The 20,249-nt window shown below is 40.6% G+C and overlaps 1 protein-coding gene across 1 annotated transcript in view; it reads right to left on the reverse strand.

Annotated features, from left to right (window-relative positions):
• Positions 1 to 243: 243 nt before the first annotated feature.
• skia (v-ski avian sarcoma viral oncogene homolog a) overlaps positions 244 to 20,249 on the reverse strand; it is a 187,624-nt gene continuing 167,618 nt past the window's right edge. Inside the window, exons 2-7 of the mRNA XM_041206242.1 lie at positions 15,853 to 15,981; positions 14,808 to 14,932; positions 13,506 to 13,774; positions 11,338 to 11,636; positions 9,070 to 9,300; positions 244 to 4,885 (exon numbers count right to left, since the gene is read on the reverse strand). Coding sequence (XP_041062176.1) covers positions 4,697 to 4,885; positions 9,070 to 9,300; positions 11,338 to 11,636; positions 13,506 to 13,774; positions 14,808 to 14,932; positions 15,853 to 15,981 — 1,242 coding nt within the window. The 3' untranslated portion in view covers positions 244 to 4,696. The remainder of the gene's footprint in view (positions 4,886 to 9,069; positions 9,301 to 11,337; positions 11,637 to 13,505; positions 13,775 to 14,807; positions 14,933 to 15,852; positions 15,982 to 20,249) is intronic.

The raw sequence follows: 20,249 nt of genomic DNA on the forward strand, positions 1-20,249 counted from the left end.
CTCTTTACACTTTACATTTGTTTCTCAAGTTCAGTTTGTCATCTGTACATCAAAGGTCAAATGCAGGTGATCTGATCTCAAGTACACCCAGATAGCCACAATACAACAGGAACGAAAGGTTCATTCATGGAGGTGAGACATCATAGTTGTCACTGCTGACAGTTACGGACCTAATCACAAACACAGTTTGGGGAAGATGATCACTGTAGCACATGGGCCTCGTCAGAAAGATGAAAAACCATATTCTGGGCAAACATTTTTTTTATTTATGGTAATGCCATCTATACACTGTACATTCAGTCACTGTGTCCATTGCAAACTGTGGTTTTGCATTGCTATTTCATACATATCTCATCAAGTCCTTTATTTTACAATATTACTGGTGGAAAGGGCAGGGAGTGGAACAGTGATAAGGGGCATGGGGAAAAAGACAGACAGGTACACAGCGCAGTGGATAAATAAGCTGAGCAAGTTCTTTGTTTAGGCATTTATAAACAAGAAAGCATACATTTATTATTACATAAAAATATTCTAAAGAATGGAAATTAAGTTGCTTATTTTAGCAGCAGCTTATGTACGAAAAATCAAATATAAATATGCTGAAATGCATAGGTAACATGACTGTGAGTCCTGCTGGCTGATGTGAAAGAAGAAAGCAGTAAAAAGTCCCAAATATAGTGTCATTCAAGATCAAATAACAATTATTCATGGTTTTTAAAAAATTATTTCAAGGAGAGTAAAAATCTGATGTCTTTTTTTAAAAAAAAAAACAGCCTTTTAGGATGGGGGAAAATTATTAAAGTGAGATTTCTCAAACACCAATAAAAAGACAAGGGTTGAGGGTGGTTGGGGATGTGTGTGGTAGGGGCGGGGGAGAGGTGGAACCCATTTCAAAGGGTTCCCTAATAAGCAATTACTGACTGCAGTAATTCAGGCAATAACACAATCAATTAACAGGACAACTATGACGTATTAAAGAGAGAGAAAAATGTAGGTGAGCACAATATACACTTATAATACACAGCATAAAATGAAAACAAGTATTTACAAGTTTTTTTTTGTACATTGGCTAGCTTGTAGTGAAGCAGTTTAAAATGATTACTGGGTTTTTATGCCAATAGGTCCCCTTGAATAGAAGGCTCATGGCTTTTATTCAAAGCGTTGAGTTTATATTTGATTTCCATTTTTAAAAAAAAATCCCTTGTTACCATATGGAAATAACTGGCATCAGTTGACCAAACAATAGCCAATGGGAATCGTAGAATCAAAATGGAGACTGTGCCATATAATAATAGATTATTGCATTACTGTGCTGTAAGGATTAAAATACTGCTTTATGTGTTATGTATACATTACTTAAAAAACAAGACAACCCATGCACGCCACACACAAAGAACTAACCGGTATAAAAAAAATAATAAAAAAAACTACATTAACATAAAAATATGAAAAACACTATATTTTGCTGTTATTATTGTTGTAATCAAACCCTTTTCTGCACTTTTCTCTCCTTTGCATGCAAAACTCTACATGATTCAACTAATAACTATTTGAACAAAAAAAAAATTTTTCCATCAAGTAACTCTGGACATGATTGGTGTAAAAACCCAGCTGTAGTTAGCTGCCCCTCAGGTATAAAGCATTATTGCTGAAGAATGTTTTCATTTAAAAAAACTTTTTTTCCTGACTTTTTTTTTGCTTTTTTTTTCCACAATTTATTTGAAACTCTGAAGTAACGTGAATCGTCACGACTGACTGAACAATAAGCGGCTTACAAAAGAACACAGAACAAAAAGACATTTCTTCTGCCAGGAGAGTCAGTAACTACTAATGTACCACCTCTCCTTTTTTTGCATTACCGTATCAAACAAGAAAAAGTCAATAAAACAGACTGCGTGAGACACCAGGAAAGGAGAGATAATGACATATAAGGCTGATTTTTTTTGTTGCATATTATATAAACATAAAACCCCTTAAATATACAAGTTTTAATGCCCGTTAAAGAGTACTGTATGGTAGAAATATTGAACTCCATGCATATGAAAGATATTGAGTTTTCTCATTCGGAAAAAAAAAACAGATAAAGCAGAAATATTCCACATAATTGCATAAATATGATTATGCTCCTTTTGCATTGCACTCATTATGGGGGAATTGTGTTTTTTTGTATCAAAATTTTGTATTCACACAAGTGAAGCTGGTTCCCATGAAGTACTGGGATTGTCACAATCCAGGGTTACACCCTTACAAAAGTTTACGATGTTCATCCCATTTCCTCCAGATTTTCGTTTTACATCATACACAACCCACAACTCTTGAGCGGCCCTGACAACTCTGAATCTTAGCTTTCATTTTGTACCTAAATTCTAAAGATCCACCTCTTAAATCTCACAGTAACAATGGTTATTATACTGGATTCATGCAGAATATCTTAAAACGTTTTTAAATTCTTTTATTCATTCCATGTGATAAATATTTTTTTTTTAGCCTTATTAATGAAACACAGTAGCGGGTGTCTTTTAAATATTAAGAGAGAAAAACATATGAATGTAGTTTATATCATCAGAGAATTACACTAACATCAGATTACTAGATCTTATTGGGTCCTACACTAGGGCTTTGGAGAAAATGCAGAGGATACAGAACATATATTTGCGATATTTTTGTCACCATCATTCCCACCACTCCCACGTACCCCCTGCACAGTTCAAAACTGTTTTGGTTGCCATACAAATTCTCAGCAGAACAAGCCAAGGTGGGATAGTTCAGTGCCACAGAATTTTAAGCAGGAGGTCTAGCTTCATGCTGTGGTTCCCCATTTTGGTTGGGTTACCTAGGGCGGGGACGGTGGTCCACAAAAGTCAGACCACGTGTCAGTGCTGCGCGCCTCGGCGACAGTGACTCACGGCTGTGTGCATCACATTCCTGTTTTGTGGCTTAGATAATGGAGCACAGTTCTTAGTGGGGGAGAATGGTTACAGTGGAGGAAAAACTATCAGATGTTGTGAACAGGGAGTGGGGTGGGGGGGGAAGACAAAAAAAAAGTGCAGCAAACAAAAAAAAAATCATAGTTCTTGACTCCTCTAAGATGGAATACCTTATATCTGTTTGGTAATCAAGCTGAGTGCCTAAATGTAGGACTGCAACAGTTCAAACAACTGAAGCAAGGAACAGCAAAGGATAAAAAAAAATACAGAACAGTTTCCCCTTGCACCTTTCACCCCTCACGAAGTGAATTAAAACACAACAAATTCCTAGCCGTAAGAAATTAACTAATGAATTCAAATTTGTTCTGTGCAGAAGTTGTGTCTATGTGAGTTTAGCCTTACTGCAGCTTGTTTAACAAAAGAGATGTCTGCTCATATAATAAAGCAAGTAGTCCTATCACTGAACTTTAAGGGAGCACCATGTATCTCATACTAGCAAGGTACCCAATTGATCCTGTACTCTGCAAATGTTAGTTCAGCGAACAGAATGAATTACTGAACATTACAAAGCAAAAAAAAACAAAATAACAATCAAAAACAACAGAACTGAAAAAAATACAATAATACCAGTGAACAAATGAGCACTGTAAATACTGTGAACAGAGTAAAGCAGCCATTACAAAAAGCTGCTTTTATTAAATTTATTGGTTGCAAAAGCATGTATTTTGGAATGGTGTCCCAATCATAATGACTTATTTTGCTGTTGCATGTAATCTCTTAACAATTGTCCCAGTTTTTTTTTGTGATATTTCTCTCTTCCTCCATCCATTTTCTTCTATTAACTGAAGTGCACTGGAACTAGAATTGCATTCTGAACACATCCATTTATCACTACTCTCAAACAAAAACACAAACAAAAACAAAAAACTTCAAGTCTTTCTGTAGAATGCTCTGTCACTGTTAAGGCCAAGCAAGTTTTCACATCCCCCACCAGCTGAAAATAATCCAACTAAAGATGAGGGTCGGGTGGGGGGATGAAAATGTCTTTGAAAGTCTCCACGAGCCATTTTCCTTTTGTTTAAAGGAAGGGGTTTGTAGTAACGTTGTTTCATGGCTTCTCATTTGACTCATGGTGAAGTTCTCGAAATCAAGAAAAAAATGGAAAGTATTGGGAGCATCAGCAGCCTACACAACAGACAATCCTGGGGAAACCGCACAAGAAATATCAAGGGAGAAGTAAAATTTTCATAACAACTGCACATAATTCAAACTTGGTTTAAAATCAAGTCTTCTGTTTTCAAAACAGTTTTTTTTGTTTCTATACTTCAATAGCTTATTACAAAAGTAGAGTAGAATTTGAAGAGTTCTGTAAATTAACCAGAGAAAGTACTGTTGCCCCTCCCCAACCCTTTTTTGTTCCTCCTCCCTTTTAGTTTATTTGGTACTACAATTGACAGTTGTCCAGGAATCCTGTACACCGTATGATGCGTTGTAGAGAAAAAAATAAATTTTAGAAAAAAATTCCTTGGTGCTGTCACTAACCGCAGTAAAGTATCTCAAGAACGGCTTAGTATTTGAAGTCTGGCAGGTTGGCAGGCACATATTTTCTGTGCTGTGCTGTGTTGTGTCACTTAGGGGAGGGTAGTTTCAGTGCATATCTGAAGTAACATTCTTTCTCCGAAAACAGTCAACTCTTGTATCCTCCGTGTGTATGTATGAATATGTACACATACATTCACACACAAACACACAGTTTTATGTATTTTCTTTTAAATTTCACTGTCTTTTGAAACCACTTTGCTGGTAGTGGAGTTGCATGGTTTCAGCCAGAGTTGTTCCTGAAGCTCTTTCACCATTTTTTCCAAGTGTTCCCGTGCCTCTCGCTCCCGAAGGAGGTCTGCGCGCAGCTGTTCCCGATCCGCCTCAGCATGCTGTAACTTGACCTGCAACTCTTCAATCTGAAAAATACAAGTACAATTGAATAAAACAAACCTGCTGATTCTGTATAAATTATATGCATTCTATCCAATGACAAAAGGCTATTTTATCAGCAAAAGGCGTGGGGGAAGGTCCACTGTATGAGTGGAGGAACACTGAGGCACAATATTGCTACTTATTTTATGGGATTGACTTTAGGAAATGGACCACACCTTAAGTGATAATTATCAGTAAAATATCAAGAAGAATGCATGTTTATAATGAACATGGTATAGTACACAAATCTATCACTTGTTCTAATTTGTTCATTTCATCTTACAGTATTATCAAACTAATAGTTAATTACATAGGTGACTTTCACTTGAGCCAAGGAATATTCCTTTGGTGATAGCAATGCGCACTGGTGATAACTTAGGATAATTAAGGAAGGATATCATGCCTGGTGTACATGTTGATGCCTGGTGGCTCGAGGAGTAGAATGGCCTACTCCTCTTCCTAACATTCCTATTAAGTGACTGTTCACCCATTGGGGAAAATCACCTATGTGGCACTTTGGGGAACAGCTGTGAAAACATGGCGCTGTTTTGTTTCGTTCTGCTCCTAGAACTCTCAGTGTTCGTAAGAGAAGGGCGCTTGTGAAAAGTAAGGCTTCCCTGTATTTAGAACAGGGAATGAACTTCATTGTAATTTGATGAACAGTCACATTATCACAGTGCTGAAATCCAATGTAGATATGTACTCCAAGTTATGGTAAGGAACAGAACATGAATACAAGAGTTCAAGATGTCACCTTATTAATGGTAAATCACCTGACAGCTGTTTCACGCTTCTGCATCTAGACACATTAACCAGGTTTACACATACATTCCATTCTTATTTTTTAAAAATTAATTCTCAATATAATTTTCAAAACTGGTAATAATTTTGTGGCCATATTATTGAATAGGAAAGCATTTTCACTCCAGAGACTGTCATATCTTCTACTACAGAATTTGCTTTCCTTAGCTTTCAAAAGATTAACCAACTTTGGGAGCTACTTTCCTGTTACAAAAAAACTAAACTGTTCCCATAAAGAACATGAAATGCAATAACAGGGCCAGCAACATTCTCTAATTGAGAAATATGCTGTACCGCAAGTCATTATGACAGACTAGTTGGTTACATCTTGGTTATCTACAACAGCTACTGCAGATCTTAAGAGCCTTTGGACTCTTATTAGCTGTTTCCCCCCTCCCCACCTGCTATGTTTAGCATGGTCTTTTCCGCACAAGATAATTGATGTGTCTGTGAGGGTATAATTGGCTTGCAACCGAGGATACTAGTACAATATTACAAACAATCCTCGGCTCAGCTGTAACTCTAGATCAGGTCTGTGCCTTAATACTTCAGTGCTGCTAGCTTGACAATTAAATCTTAATTAGAAGAGACGGCAGCCAATACAACACATAGAAGAAATAGGTGAAAATGGTAATGTGAATAGATGGCAGAAAAGCTTAAGTGTTGCTGGCAGGTGTAGTTAATGTCAGAGATGTCGTCATGGGAGTATTTCATTATCGTACCTCCCTTCTAATCTTGCTTTATTATTATTTTGCCATTCTTTTTAGAGCACAAACCATTACCCATCCAAAAGGGAGAACAGCAGGCTGCCACTGCTCAATGACCAGCTGTTAGGAAGCATGCCAAAGTGAGTAGCCAACCCATCCTCCTCCTCTCCCTGTGGGAGCAACAGCAACTCCTGACCATGACTGAAAATTCACTTTGCAGCATCTTTCAATCCAACAAAGAAATAACATCTGTGAACCATAAATAAACTAAAACAAGATAAATACTTGCAATAGATGAACATTTTCCTTTCAACATGACATTAACTCAGCTTGTGAAACTACAGGCCATGAAACTGAATGAAGGAGGGTATCACAGCTGAGCCTGATCTTTTTCTCACCACACCTCCAGAGTGACATGTACTTTCAGCAGGGGCCAGTGGACAGCAATCAGGGCGGGAACTCAGGGGTACTGTACTGAGGCCAACCACCATCGGCCAGCCACTAATGTAGATGAGATCAGCTAAATCAGCACAGATCAGGATCTAACCTGGGGCCTTCCTGGTTTGTGTGGTCCAGTTTCTGCATCTTAAAAAGCCAAACTAACAACAGAGCAGTAACATATTGATTCTTAACTAATTCTGCTCTAGATTCTCTATGACTATTGTATCAATGCCTGTATGTAATGCATATAACTGTGGGTAGATATATTTTTGTAATACATGTAGCTACTACATTATACACAGTTATTATCCACATTCCCAATTATCTAATAGCATTTTTGCAGCATACAATCTCGACATTTGTTGTACATATCTAAATCCCTGTAAAAGTTTCAAACCAGATTCAGAAAGGTTTAAATCTGGCTCCAGAACTAGAGCACATAATCTTGGCCCCCAATTTCCACTATCCACTGGAAGAGTGCTCTTTATTGGAGAATGCTGAAAGTTCCATCGTAGCACAGTAACCACCCTGAAAATTATCTTAGGCAAGCAAAATGTAACGAGATAGCTCCACTGAGAAAAGGGTGGCCTAGTGATTCTATTCTAATTAGTTACATATGCCTTTGATGTGGTTTCTGTACAAGCAATATACACTTAGATGTACACCAGGTTATTCAGTTTCAAAGCACAGTGTTTCACAAGCTGAAGCTCTGTGATAATGTGATTAAAGAAAGAAAATTTTCACTCACTGATAGTATTTATTTTGCTCATGTTTCTTTACCTAATCCTTTCCATATGCTTTTCTTTGGGTGTTGTGTGAGAAAGACACTGTAAACACTGCAGTATAAAACACAGCTGGACTGCACAGAATGTCATCCATTTCCCTCAACCAGAAATGTACTGTGGGTGACACCCATGTTGCAGTTCCTACTCAATCTTGTTTAGTCTGGCACACTCACCCTCTGCAACTTCCCATGATGTTGAAATGGAAATCTGCATCATTTCCTCTTTCCTCATTTGATTGTTAATGTCTTGAATCTGCACTACTTTCCCCATTCCCAATATTTTTGTTCATTTTTGGCAGTGAGTTGGCAGAGGAATGTTGAATAGTTTTGCAATTTTAACCCCTTCACACCTCATTTTATAGCTATATGTACTATTTTATCCATATTTGTATTACAGGACATTTTTGCTTCTCCGTGGGAATTGTGAAATTGGGCAGTGAAGCGTACTTCCACAAAATAGATTTTTTAACCTGGTGATGCAACATGTTGCATCAATGCCCTGCACCCAACGGTATAACTGAGCCCAGCTTTACATCCAGTATCTGTTGCAAGCCAACAGAGGATGCATCAAGGTAGGACAAGTGTCTTCCTCACTGAGAAGGCAGGGAGAGGGATTCTTTTTTAACTGGATAATGAGGCTTCCTGCATTGCTTGGTTGGTAAAGTGAAAACGCAACTAAGATGTGAAGACCCCTACCTCCTCTCCCCTCACCCCACCCTCAACACCCACCTCTACCTGCGTTGTGCCAGCTTGGTGTCGAAGATAGCCAGGATTCCTAAGGCCCTGCACTGGGAAAGGCAATTGGTGCCCCTAACTTGTCAGCTATGTTCACAAGGGTTCCAAAGCCAAGGTTTGAGCGTGTCAGCATTATTTTTGGGTGCGTATTCGCATTGCGCTGTCCACTTCACACTGGACACAGATACAGGTTGAAGTTCTCCAGCGTACGGTCTAACTCTGATTTGAAGAACGCTATTTGGAAAAAGTTCTGGAAGATGCCAGTTAAAATGTGCCAGTAGCATTAGAAATTGAGGGGAGGGTGTGGTAGGTCAGAAGTGGGGAAGGAGGAGAAAATTAGCCCCCCCCCCCCAGCTAATACTGATATTGCACCCAAAAGCAAGAACAATGATGCTGAATTCCTCCATCCAGTCAAGAGAAGGAAACCAAGCTCAGAATCAACAAGGTAGATTCTCAAGTTCTCAATCAGAATACCCTGTGCTCAACAGATCTTAGCTGACCTTATCAGGGTTCCTCAGAAGTATCGAGACAGTGGTTTTCCTGTTCTCGTAACTTTTAGTTTGTCAGCCAAAATGTAATAGAACATTCAAGCATTGCTTTTGCAATCTAAAGCACGGTCACAAATAAAACAAAACATAAAGTGTTAGCGTGTATTCGTGTTTAAAAATAATACCAATCTTGATTACTCTACCATAATTACCTGCGCTGAATATTTGATTCTCAGTCGCCCAGCCTCACAGCCTTTGTCACAGACCCGGATTTGTTTTGCTTGTTCTAGTTCTCGTTTTAGCCTTATCCGCGACTCATTCGCCTCCTTCATTTTCTTCTCATTCTCCGCTCGAAGACGCTCTATCTCTTTCCTTAAGTTACGTTTGGCCTCCGTGGCTTCACGTAGTTTCTCTTTCTTGGCAACACGGAGAAATTCAAGTTCCTACAAAACAAAGAATTGTACAGAATTCAGTTAAATGGGAAAGTAAATTGCGTCGCACTGAAAAGCTAACCTTACAAATTAGTACACAAGCAAAATACTGCAGATGCCGGAAATCTGGAATAAAAACAGAAAATATTGGAAACGCTCAGCAGTTCAGGCAGCTTCTGTGGAGAGAAAAACAGAGTTAACGTCTCAAGGTCTGTGACCTTTTATTTTCTGTTTTTATTTCTTACAAATTAGTGTTCATGTAGGAAATTCACTTTCCAAAGGATGGAGGATCTCCACATATTAATTAGCCAAAGTTAGGTTCTTATGTTAAAACAATGTGAATACCAACACAAAGGCCCTTTCTTCCCATGTGGATCACTTATGTCATGTTTCAGATGACTAATTATTTATTTCAAGAGTCTGCAGTCTAGAATCATTATACTGTAACTGTTGTTGCCAGCTAACATTGATGACGAGGCTCCAAGCAGCTCTTAAGTGGATACCTGAAAATTCCAAATACAACTCTTGTTTTATCCTGCTCTGTGTGTTGTTTGTTCTTCACTGGAGGACCAAAATAGGTAGGCACTAGTTTCCCAACCTGTTAAATTGTGTTCTCAAAACCCACACAAACTTAGTTCCTGGGTGCTATTGGGAGCTTGTTACCTTCACATTAGACTATGTCATGTAACTGTTGTCGATAGAAAAGTGCCCAAGACTGAATTAAATTAATGGAGTTTCTTCTATTTGTAATTACAGTGGTCATTGTGTGGTTGCATCTCATGCATGTAGATGTCATCATTTCGATCATCAGATTGTTGTCCATCAATGGATGAAGCCGGTACAAAGGAAACAACCCTTTTTGTTTCTTAGCTGTAAGAAATGAGACAATAAAGACAGCACTTCCCGAAAGCAACACTCTTTTCATCCCCTCAGCCAGGAGCCAGAGGAAATCCTTTCTTTCTGATAATATCACTTCCCGTACAAGACACTGTAGACTCAAGAACGGGATGGACTGGCCAAAACAAGTGCCTGATATTATACAGCACGGGATTTCCAATAAGTAAGCATGCCAATATAAAGTACTGTGCGCTACACTGAACACATCAATCAGTGGATGTTGTAGGTACCTCTGGGGGCAGTGCAGACATTAACAGTAAGATAAACATCAGTGAAGTTGCGGACAGTTACTTTTCTTGACTGTAGCTGGAACGAGCAGTTCACTCTGCACGAGTACAAGCCAACGTAGTGGCTTTTTGTCTGATGGCTTCTAGCTACCTCAGCAGCCATCAGGGAAGGTGAGTCAGCCCAAACAAAATTGCAATTAATTATGTGAAATTATATTTTTTGTTCCTTGAGCTATTGCAGGAATTCTCCTCCAATATAAGTGAGACCCCAAGGCAATAGTAACAATCTGCAATATAAATATTGTGTACGAGACTATTTTAAAGCATGCCTAACTGCCTGCTCAATTGTACAAATACTGCATTCTGAACCAGACTGGTGCTTCAGGTGTTGTACCATCATACTGACTATACTTTCCCACACTCCATTTGACTAATATTACAACTATACAGATGGGTGCAGGAGACCGGACTGGATTAGTGGATAAGTAAAGAAAAAGCTTGCCTGATGCTAGTTTGTATGTAGCGAAATTATGTATTTGTGGTGAGGACATAGTAGGTTAATTAATTAATATCACAGATGCTGAGGTTATGTTCCGTAGGCTCTTGCTGCCCTTTAATATTTCAGCCAAACAGGAATTCTTTTATGTGCGAGTTCAGGTAATAAATGTTGGCTTGTTACTTGTTCATGGGAATGCAGTCTTTGCTGATTATGATGATCAAAAAATTATAATGGTTGTAAATCTGGAACTTCCATAAATTGAAGGTCAGGAGCACTAACACATGAAATTTGCAACTATAATCAATACTGCACAAGCACAATGCACTTAATCTGTCTGAGGACAGTTAATGTAGGTTCTCCATCTTTGCCATTTGTTTGTACTTATTCTAAATTCCAGATATCATATAAAGCAGCTCCTTCTCTTACCTGCTGTAGGCTGCGCTTGGCTTGCAAAGCGGCATTCAGTTTTTCCTCTTGCTTTACTCGCATCTTAATGATTTCATGTAAGAATTTCTCCTTGGCTTCCTTGGTGTCAATTCCATTGTCCAAGGCCTGCCTCAAGTGTTCTAGCTCCACTTCTAATCCACTGTTGTGTGTATCTGTGTGGCCTGGAGTCTCGAATACACCATTAGATGCAACTTGCACTCCGGGTGAGCTCAGGTCTTTTGCTGATGAGCCAGATGAAGTGAAGGAGGGAGAAGAAAGTGAAGACAACGATGAAGTGACTGTAGGAGGGAAAATACATTTGCATTAAAATATGTACTTGTAAATAGAAAGCTTACTTGCTGATGCGAGCTCTTTAGAATTTTCCTGTGCAGTCACACCAGATGCAAGAAAAAACTTTAAATTGCTCTCCAGTCTTACCCTCTCCTCACAGGTCCCTTTTGTCAAGCAATTAACTTTACTTCTCTCCTGTACTCCTGAAACTACCGGTTTATTCTAGGATACAGTTCAGTGGGTGCTAATCATTTGCTGGTACCTTGATCATGTGATCATTTGTTGTGTGGCAGTCTCAACAATTAGGGGAGGTCTCGATGAAGGCCAAACCTGCCTTCATACAATGTCCGTGCATACACACTTTCTGACACGAGTCGGTGGACGGCTATCTCACGTGAGAACTCTGGCTGATTTTCCTCTCCTTGGTCCAATGTGACTGATGCCTACCTAGGTGCTGCTGCTTCAGTTGAGACTGGATAACACAGCAAAAATCTGGCAGGTAAGATCTGGATTGGGGGGGTGGGGAGGAATCACTTCCACATTGGCTGTTGGATGACATTCTCAAGTGGTATAACTTAATTCTTCTTTGATCGGAGAAGCCTTGACTCTGAAGTTAAACTGTGGGATACTCATCTGGAATTTCTCCCTGCTATTTTAAACAGGAAATTAATTGCTTGCCATAAATGAATTTCCACTGTGCTAAACTAGCAGAGAGAGCAATTTCAGTTATACATTATTATCCCATGATGTAACCTCCAATACTTTTGTTTCTACATGTTGTTCCATTTTGGACCTTGAAATCAAAAGCACATTTTCTAAATTTGTGATGACACCAATTTGGGGGGTATAGTTAATACTGAGGACTGCAACAAATTACCGGGGTTATTAATAAGCTTGCAGAATGGACAAATAATTGACTAATGAAATTCAACACAGATAAATGTGAGATCATACATTTTGGTAGGAAGCATAGCAAAGTCGCATTACTTGGAAGACTCAAGTCCAGGTTGGGTAGAGGAAAAAAGGGGTCTGGCCAATCGCTAAAATTGTGCCACATGTTAGCAAGATCATAAAAAAAGCAAACCAAGCACTAGACCTTATTTCTGCAGGGACAGGATTGAAAAGTAGGGAAGTTATGCTAAACCTGTATTGAACATTGGTTAAATCACACTTAAGAGTACTGCCTGCAGTTCTGGTCACCATAGTATAAAAAAGGACACAGAGGCACTGGAAGGGGTGCAGAGAAGATTTACAAAGATGCATGGGTTTACATATCAGGAAAGGATTGACAGTCTGGGTCTCTTTTTTCCTTGGAAAAATGTTGAGGGGTGATCTAATAGAGGTTTTTTGAAATTATGAAAGATTTTGATAAAGTGGATACAGAGAGAATGTCTCCTCTTTTGGGGAAGAGTGTAACCAGAGGCCATCAATTTAGGATGGTCACCAAGAAATCCAACAGGGAATTCTGAAGAAATTCTTTAACTGAAGAGCAGAACTCACTACTACAGGGAGGGGTTGAAGCGATTAATATAGGTGAATTTAAGGGGAAGCTAAACAAGCATTTGTGGGAGAAAAGAATAGATGATTATGATGGCAGATTTAGATGATAAAAGATGTGAGGAGGTTCGAGTGAAGCATTAACACCAGCACGGGCTGATTGGGCTGAATGGCCTGTTTCTGTCCTATGTAATTACCCAAAAGAGCATACCTGGAGAGGCACAGACTGGAAGTAAGGAATGTAAACCAATCACCTTAGCATACATATGACTCAAGCGCTGTTTTAATGGTCTGGAAGCAGGCCATTCTTCTGCCTTTTCAATAGGGATGATGTGGGGTGTGAGGGTTGAATTTAAGATATCTGTGCGTATTGAACTTACATCCTTCTCTGCTCTCAACCTCTACTTCAGCATCTGAATCTTTGTCTTCCGAAGGAAACACGGCAGCAAGCTGAGCAGCTGTTTCCTGTTCTAGCTGTGATTCTGCCGTTGCCCTCCTTTTCCGAGGTCTGTTAGCTTCGCTTGGAGCCGCGATGTTCTGTGTGACTGCGGTGGCTGACGGTGACTGTCGTCCATTCCGCTGCTGGGGCAGTGGTGTCAGAGCTACGTTTGGTGCCACTGAACCTTCGTAACTTTTGTATGCATAGAAACTATGGAGAGGGCACAAAGCAAAATCATTCAATTTTTAACCCTCAAAAGATTACGACAACAATATATATATCTGTTCTCAAAATTAAAAACAATTCCCATCCTTTATTCCACCTTGTGAATTTTCTTCTCGTCTTTCGTGTTAATAAAACTTGAGACTCACGGCATGAATTTCTGTTCTATGGTCAGGAGCCAAGTCGGGATAACTTCCGGGTTATGACACTGCATTGCAGTGGCGTGACACACGCTTTGAGTTTTGATTGAAAGGCCAATTAATGGCCAGAAGGCAGCTTGCTGTTCGATTAAGGGCGGCGGCAAGGGGAGGGATGAGGTTCTGGATGTTGGAGGGCCAAGAGGAGGCCCTGCAACACTGAAGGAGGTCCAGTCTGTGATTGCAGCAAAGGGAGAGAGATTGAGGCACCCTCTCAGTGTTTATAAAATCTTGCAAAATTAAAAATGGTCACAGCAGCCAGGCCGTCCTCATGGAGGGGACACCCTCCACAGGATAACCTGTGGCCATTTTTATGTCAGCTGCCTGGGGTTGGGAGGATGTTTAAATAGTAGAATGAAGCGCTGGCCCTCCCAGTCTCCTGCCAGGAGACTGCCTCCTTTCTCTGTTGAGTGGGCATGGGGGAAGGGGCCTTACTCAGCTTCTTAATTGGTTCAAGCGGCTACCCGCTGTTTGCCTGCCCCGAGGAAAACCGGAAGCAGGTGGTATTACGTCGGGCTCCTAACCCCAAGTCATTTTCCAGGACTTTCCAACCCACACACACATACTAGAACCTGCCTCCACATAGCTGAGAAATTCTGTCCTCAGATTTAATCTGGGTCGTCCAGTTGTAAGTCCAGATCACCGTCAGCTCATTTTAAAGAAAAATATTAACAGCCCCAATTTCCTTTTGCACAAAGGAGATATTTCATTTGTTTGCCATGTGAAGCAAAGTGTTAAAGAATGGATTCTTGACATACTCATGTAAAATTTTGCTAAGGTCAGCACAGAAGCGGCTCTCCCATGAGCAGAAACAGAATCTGTACCTGTCTCGGGCCAGTGCAGGAAGGTGAGTCAGGGTTTCTTTTTCACTTGTTGAAATGGTTGGTGACCAGGGCCTGAAGGCGGAGAGTCTTTGTTGAGAATGTGCACAACTGCTACTTAGAACGTTCTAGAAAAAAAAATATTTATTTTCTTCATTCAGCAGAAAACTTTCTTTCTAATTGTTCTGCAATAGCTCTTTTCATACTTGATGCCCTTTGTAGCTTTTCTTCTCTTCCTACATTTTCCCGTATCTCTCCTGTTCTAAAGGTAATTCATTGGGGAATTGTTCCAAAGGTGCTGACAGGACAATTCCTAAGTAACCACCCTTGGCATCACAGCCAAGTAGGACAGGCACACACACCACACACACAAAACACATATTCACAGACACAGACACACAAAACTTGAATAATTTTTTGTCTCACTAGCCCAAAGGTGCTGATGCCAATTGCAGTGCACTTGGCATTGCCCTGGCTGAGATGAGCTAACTCAGCATAGATCAAAACTTGGATCTGGCCATCTCCTAGTCTGTATGGATCAGTGCCATACCTGATGGTATCCAGTAAACCACTTGGGGCATGAGAGAGGGCCTTTTACATTGCATGTTTCTGATGAGAAAGCAGTGTTAACACAAATTGATCAGAGAAAGCCTAGAACATTCACACTGTGAACAAAATAATGGAACTTCATCCAATGACTAAAATAAAACTTTCCCCACATCATTTCTTCTTTTAAGAGCACCACCACCACCCACAATTTCCAGATCCTCATCTCTCAGATGGAGCAGTCTGTGTCAAGCATCCAGCAGCCACAGTTCCATCTTCAAATCTGCTGAACTTCAATCTGCTTTACAGATTTTTTTTCCCGACAATCACTTAAGCGATGTCAAAGTAAGGCAAAACAAAGTGCACAAATCCAATGTTGGATCCTTCTTTCATAACAGTGATAAAATCCATTCATTCCTCAGAGGTTGAAACATAGACAAGCACTTCTCCCTTTCTCCTTCCCAATGAAATGATTGGTCTGACTTATTGTTGAATGATGTACCTTAGTGCTAGATGGTGAGGAAAAGGATCGCCACCATTCAGGGGGTTTCTCCTTCTCAGTTACAGCCGGAGATTCTGAAGTGATTTCATCTTGCTTGAACTTTTTAAACACGGTCTGGTCAAAAGGCACCTAAACAGAAGGAAGAGAAAGAATTAAGTTAGGATTTTTTTTTTTGGTGATATTTAATGCACCAGTTAAAATATGAAAGGGGAAATATCATTCAAGAACACTGAAAACAGAATTAGATAAATTTTTGTTCAGAAAGCTTCTTTGAGGGAGGGAGGGTGGAATTTTTGCAATGCTAAACGTATGGACGAATGTCGGAGAAAATTTGGGAGGCTGTATTCCCAAAGCGCTGCTCGCTGGAAAACTTTTGAGAGTTTTAGTGACATTTCTGAAACACGATGAAAACTAATCTGCTTCTTAAAAAATACTTTAAGAGGGTACTATAAAAGAGAAGTGGCAGTAGGTTTTTGTTTCTTTGTAAAATACACTACGATGATACAAAATATTGGAACACCAATGTGCTGCATCACAATGGAACAGAACACACAGCCCTGGAAGTTTCCCAAAAGTGAGCCTGGGCCTCTCTCCTGTACCTCCTTGCACTCAACTGTGCAGAAGCCATGGGACAAATCATTGATGGCGAGTGAAAGATCAGAGACAGGACGGAAGGGAGGACTCTCTCAATAGTCCAGTTGGTAATTGCACTATAGATCATTTAATTTTTATTGGGACAGCAAAGGCAGCACTGCAATTTGCTATAATATCCCGAGATTAAGACAGGAAAGACACTAATCAGTCAGGATCTGTCCTGGTGACATTTACCCACTAGTAAATCTGCACATTGGTAATTGGGTGAAATAATGAAAGAAACCAACATTAATAATGCTGCATGTGTGACTGAAAGGAAACTTAATGCAATAGGCTTTCAAAGTTCCGACATTGTTACCAATACCTTATGCATCAGAAATGAAAGAGGCAGTATATGGCACTGTGCGTTAACTGTGCAAGTAATAAAACATTCTTGGTCATTAAGGGGCTAAATTAAAACAAAGAATTGACTTTTACAGGGACAGCAGAAGCCCCACCACAGGGGCTGAAAGCAGGGGATGACCTCGCTTCGGCCGGCAGTGAACTAGGGGAGGCATATTTCCAAGGGTGGAAAATTAAGTGGTTGCTCCTCAGAGCTGCCAGCCCAATCAGAGGGCTGAGGCTGCAGCGAGAGGGCACCTCAATCGCCGGTGCCTTCGAAGAGGGGTAAGTGGGGCTTGGGGACAGCCAGGCCAGGCAGGTAAGCAGGCCCCAGTTATCAGGGTGAGAATTTTATGGTGTATAAGTGGTGCCATGGAATGCCAAAAAGCAGCCCCCCCACACCCCAGAGCCTGCTGGGAGGCCGCCAGGTTTCACTTGGTAGTCTCTTGACGTGACAGCATCCCCCGCCCCCCAATATGGGTAAAATGCTCAAGGAGGCAGGAAGTGGCCCTTAATTGGTCACATAATGGGCTCCTGGCAGGCGGCAAATCTGTTAACGTTCCTGTTGCTGGCAAAAGGGCTTGGCGGTGAGAAGATGTTGGGCACTCCCTCCATTACCTTCCCATGTCATTTTGCCAATCTTCCTGCATCGCGGCCAATTGCCAAAGGGCTGGTAGAATTCCAGCAAAGATTCTATTGCGTTGGATGTTGCTCCTCATGCAAAGTTCAGGAATTACAACTAACAACTCCTTGTAAAACAGGGGCCTTTCAGAAAAAAACTGCACATTTCTCTCTTCCCAGACCACAATAAAAATGCCAACATTAATTTGTTCAGCAGTTGCAACAAACTTGAAAAGAGCTGTCCAGTTAAGTCAAATATACTGTAATAGATGGGGTGGAGAGGGTGGGGTGAGTGCAGAGGATGGGCAGGACGATGATGTGACTCTACACTCGACCAAAGAAGTGGAACAGTGTACAGCGTTGTTTCCTCCCTATGAAAGTCAACTTGTCAACTGATTTCGGAGCCTGCAGCTGTAGTATATGTTGGGTGTCTTGCCAAATTTTGCTTTGTCTACCATGTGAACTGCATGACATGGCATGTAAATTACCCTGATCGAATGCAGAGCCTCCAGCTTGCACAGTGTTGATCAACAACAGGACCCTGTCTGGAACAGCAGTGATGATAACACCAGTTAGGTATTTGGCAAATGCCCTTCCATTTCTGAAAACCTCTCAGTTGGGGGTTCCAACATTAAAACCACAACAGGTGATAATGCCAAAGGGAGGCCGTTATTTTTCTGTCAGCACACAGAACATTTTGTTCGGACAAGACATCAATTTCAGGCTCACAGTCAACACTGGAAAAACTGCTAGAACACGGCCTCTTTTGTGGGTCAAGTGTGAAACAGACATGGTGGGCCAAAAATCTTTAGTGTTCTGCGATAAGTAACCCTTTGAGGACATGAGCAGCATTTCTGATCACATTTTTAAAAATAATTCAGGGACTAATTAACTGAGAAATCATCAAATGTCCTACATTTATTTAATAATCAAATTTTAATAAGTCATTACGATGGAACAAATCTACACACTCGAAAAGTGGTTCCTTTTATCTACTAACAACAACTTATTAATAAGCTGTTTTCATGTAATACAATTAGCCAGAAGTGCAGTGGAATAGTGAGATCCAGGAGACAACAAAGGCATAATTGGGGATTTTATTAATCCCCATGGGGCAAAGTTGGGTGATGTTATGGAGGTGGAATTTGGCGATCTAAGTGGTGACATGAATGTGTGGTGGGAAGCTCATCCCGGGGTCAAATATAACACCAAAGATTGCAAACAGATTGATTTGGTCTCAGACTGTTGCCAGGGACAGGGATATAGTTGGCAGCTAGGGAACGGAGTTTGGAGCAGGGACCAAAGACAATTGCTTCAGTTTTCCCAATATTTAATTGGAGGAAATTTCTGCTCATCCAGTACTAGATGTCAGATGAGCAGTCTGATAATTTAGCAACAGTAGTCAAGGGAGGTAATGATAAAATAGAGCTGGGTATCATCAATGTACATGTAAAAACTAATGCTGGGCTTTTGGATGATGTTGCAGCAGGGCAGCATCTAGGTGAGAAATGGGAGGGGGCCAGGGATAGATCCTTGGAGAACACCAGAGATAACAATGGAGGAGCAGGGAGAGAAGCTATTAATAATGATACTTCAGCTACGGTTAGACAGTGTGAGTGGAACCAGCTCAGAGTAGTCCCAGCCAGCTGGATGACATTGGAGAGCACTGGAGGGGGGTGGTGTGGTCAACCACGTCAAAGGCTGCACACAGGTTGAGAAGGATGAAGGAGGATAGTTTACTTTTGTTACAGTCACAAAGGGTGTAACTTGTGACTTTGAAAAGACGATTTCGGTATTGTGGCAAGGGGTAAAAGGCTGATTGGAAGGACCTGATTGAAGGGATTCAAACATGGAGTTCCGGAAAAGATGTGCACAGATTTATAAGGCAAAAACACATGTACCAGGACTTTGGAGAGGAAAGGGAAGTTTAAGATGGGGTTGCAGTTTGCAAGGGCAGTGGGGTCAAGGGGTTTTTTTTGAGGAGAAGTAATTAACCCTACTGTTTATAGTACACCAAACACTTATAGCTTACTCACTAGTACTGTTTTTTTAAATTCATTCTTGGGATGGAAGCATTGCTGGCTAGGCCAGCTTTTGCTGTTATTAACCAGATACCCTGAGAAGTTGATAAAACTATGTGACTTGTTAGGTCACTTCAGACAGTTAAGAGTCCACCATGTGGGCTTGGGACCAGATTCACATTTAGGTCAGATGAACTTGACCCCTCTAAATGATCAGATTGGTCATCTGACATCCAGTGAATGAGCAGAAATTTCCTCCAATTAAATATTGTGAAGACTGAAGCCATTGTTTTTGGTTCCCGGTCTACACTCCATTTCCTAGCTAATGACTCCATTCCTCTCTCTCTCCGGCAACAGTGTGAGATTAAACCACTTTGTTCGCAACCTTGGTGTCACATTTGACCCTGAGGTTACGTTTCAAAAGGATGGTGAACCAGTCGAGATTTTACAACAATTGGCAGCTCCATGGTCACTTTTTATTTCCAGATTCTTTAAAAAAAAGTGGTTTCAAGTTCTCAAGATGCCCCGATAGGGTTTCAACATAAATATCGTCTGGACTGTTAATCCAAAACAAGCAACATGTATAACTATACAACTTAAGACACAATGGCCAGAATTTCCCAGCCCCACCACGGCAGGGCCATTGAAACCTCCATTCACATCGGTGCGACTGGAAGAACCCGCTGGCATGAAGGGCTGGAAAATTCCGGCCAATGTTTTGTCACAGGTATCTATGTTCTGCAAACTGGGTAAGTAATATATTGCAGAGAAGGGCATCAC

Source organism: Carcharodon carcharias, chromosome 15, assembly GCF_017639515.1.
Source record: "Carcharodon carcharias isolate sCarCar2 chromosome 15, sCarCar2.pri, whole genome shotgun sequence".
Classification (NCBI taxonomy): domain Eukaryota; kingdom Metazoa; phylum Chordata; class Chondrichthyes; order Lamniformes; family Lamnidae; genus Carcharodon; species Carcharodon carcharias.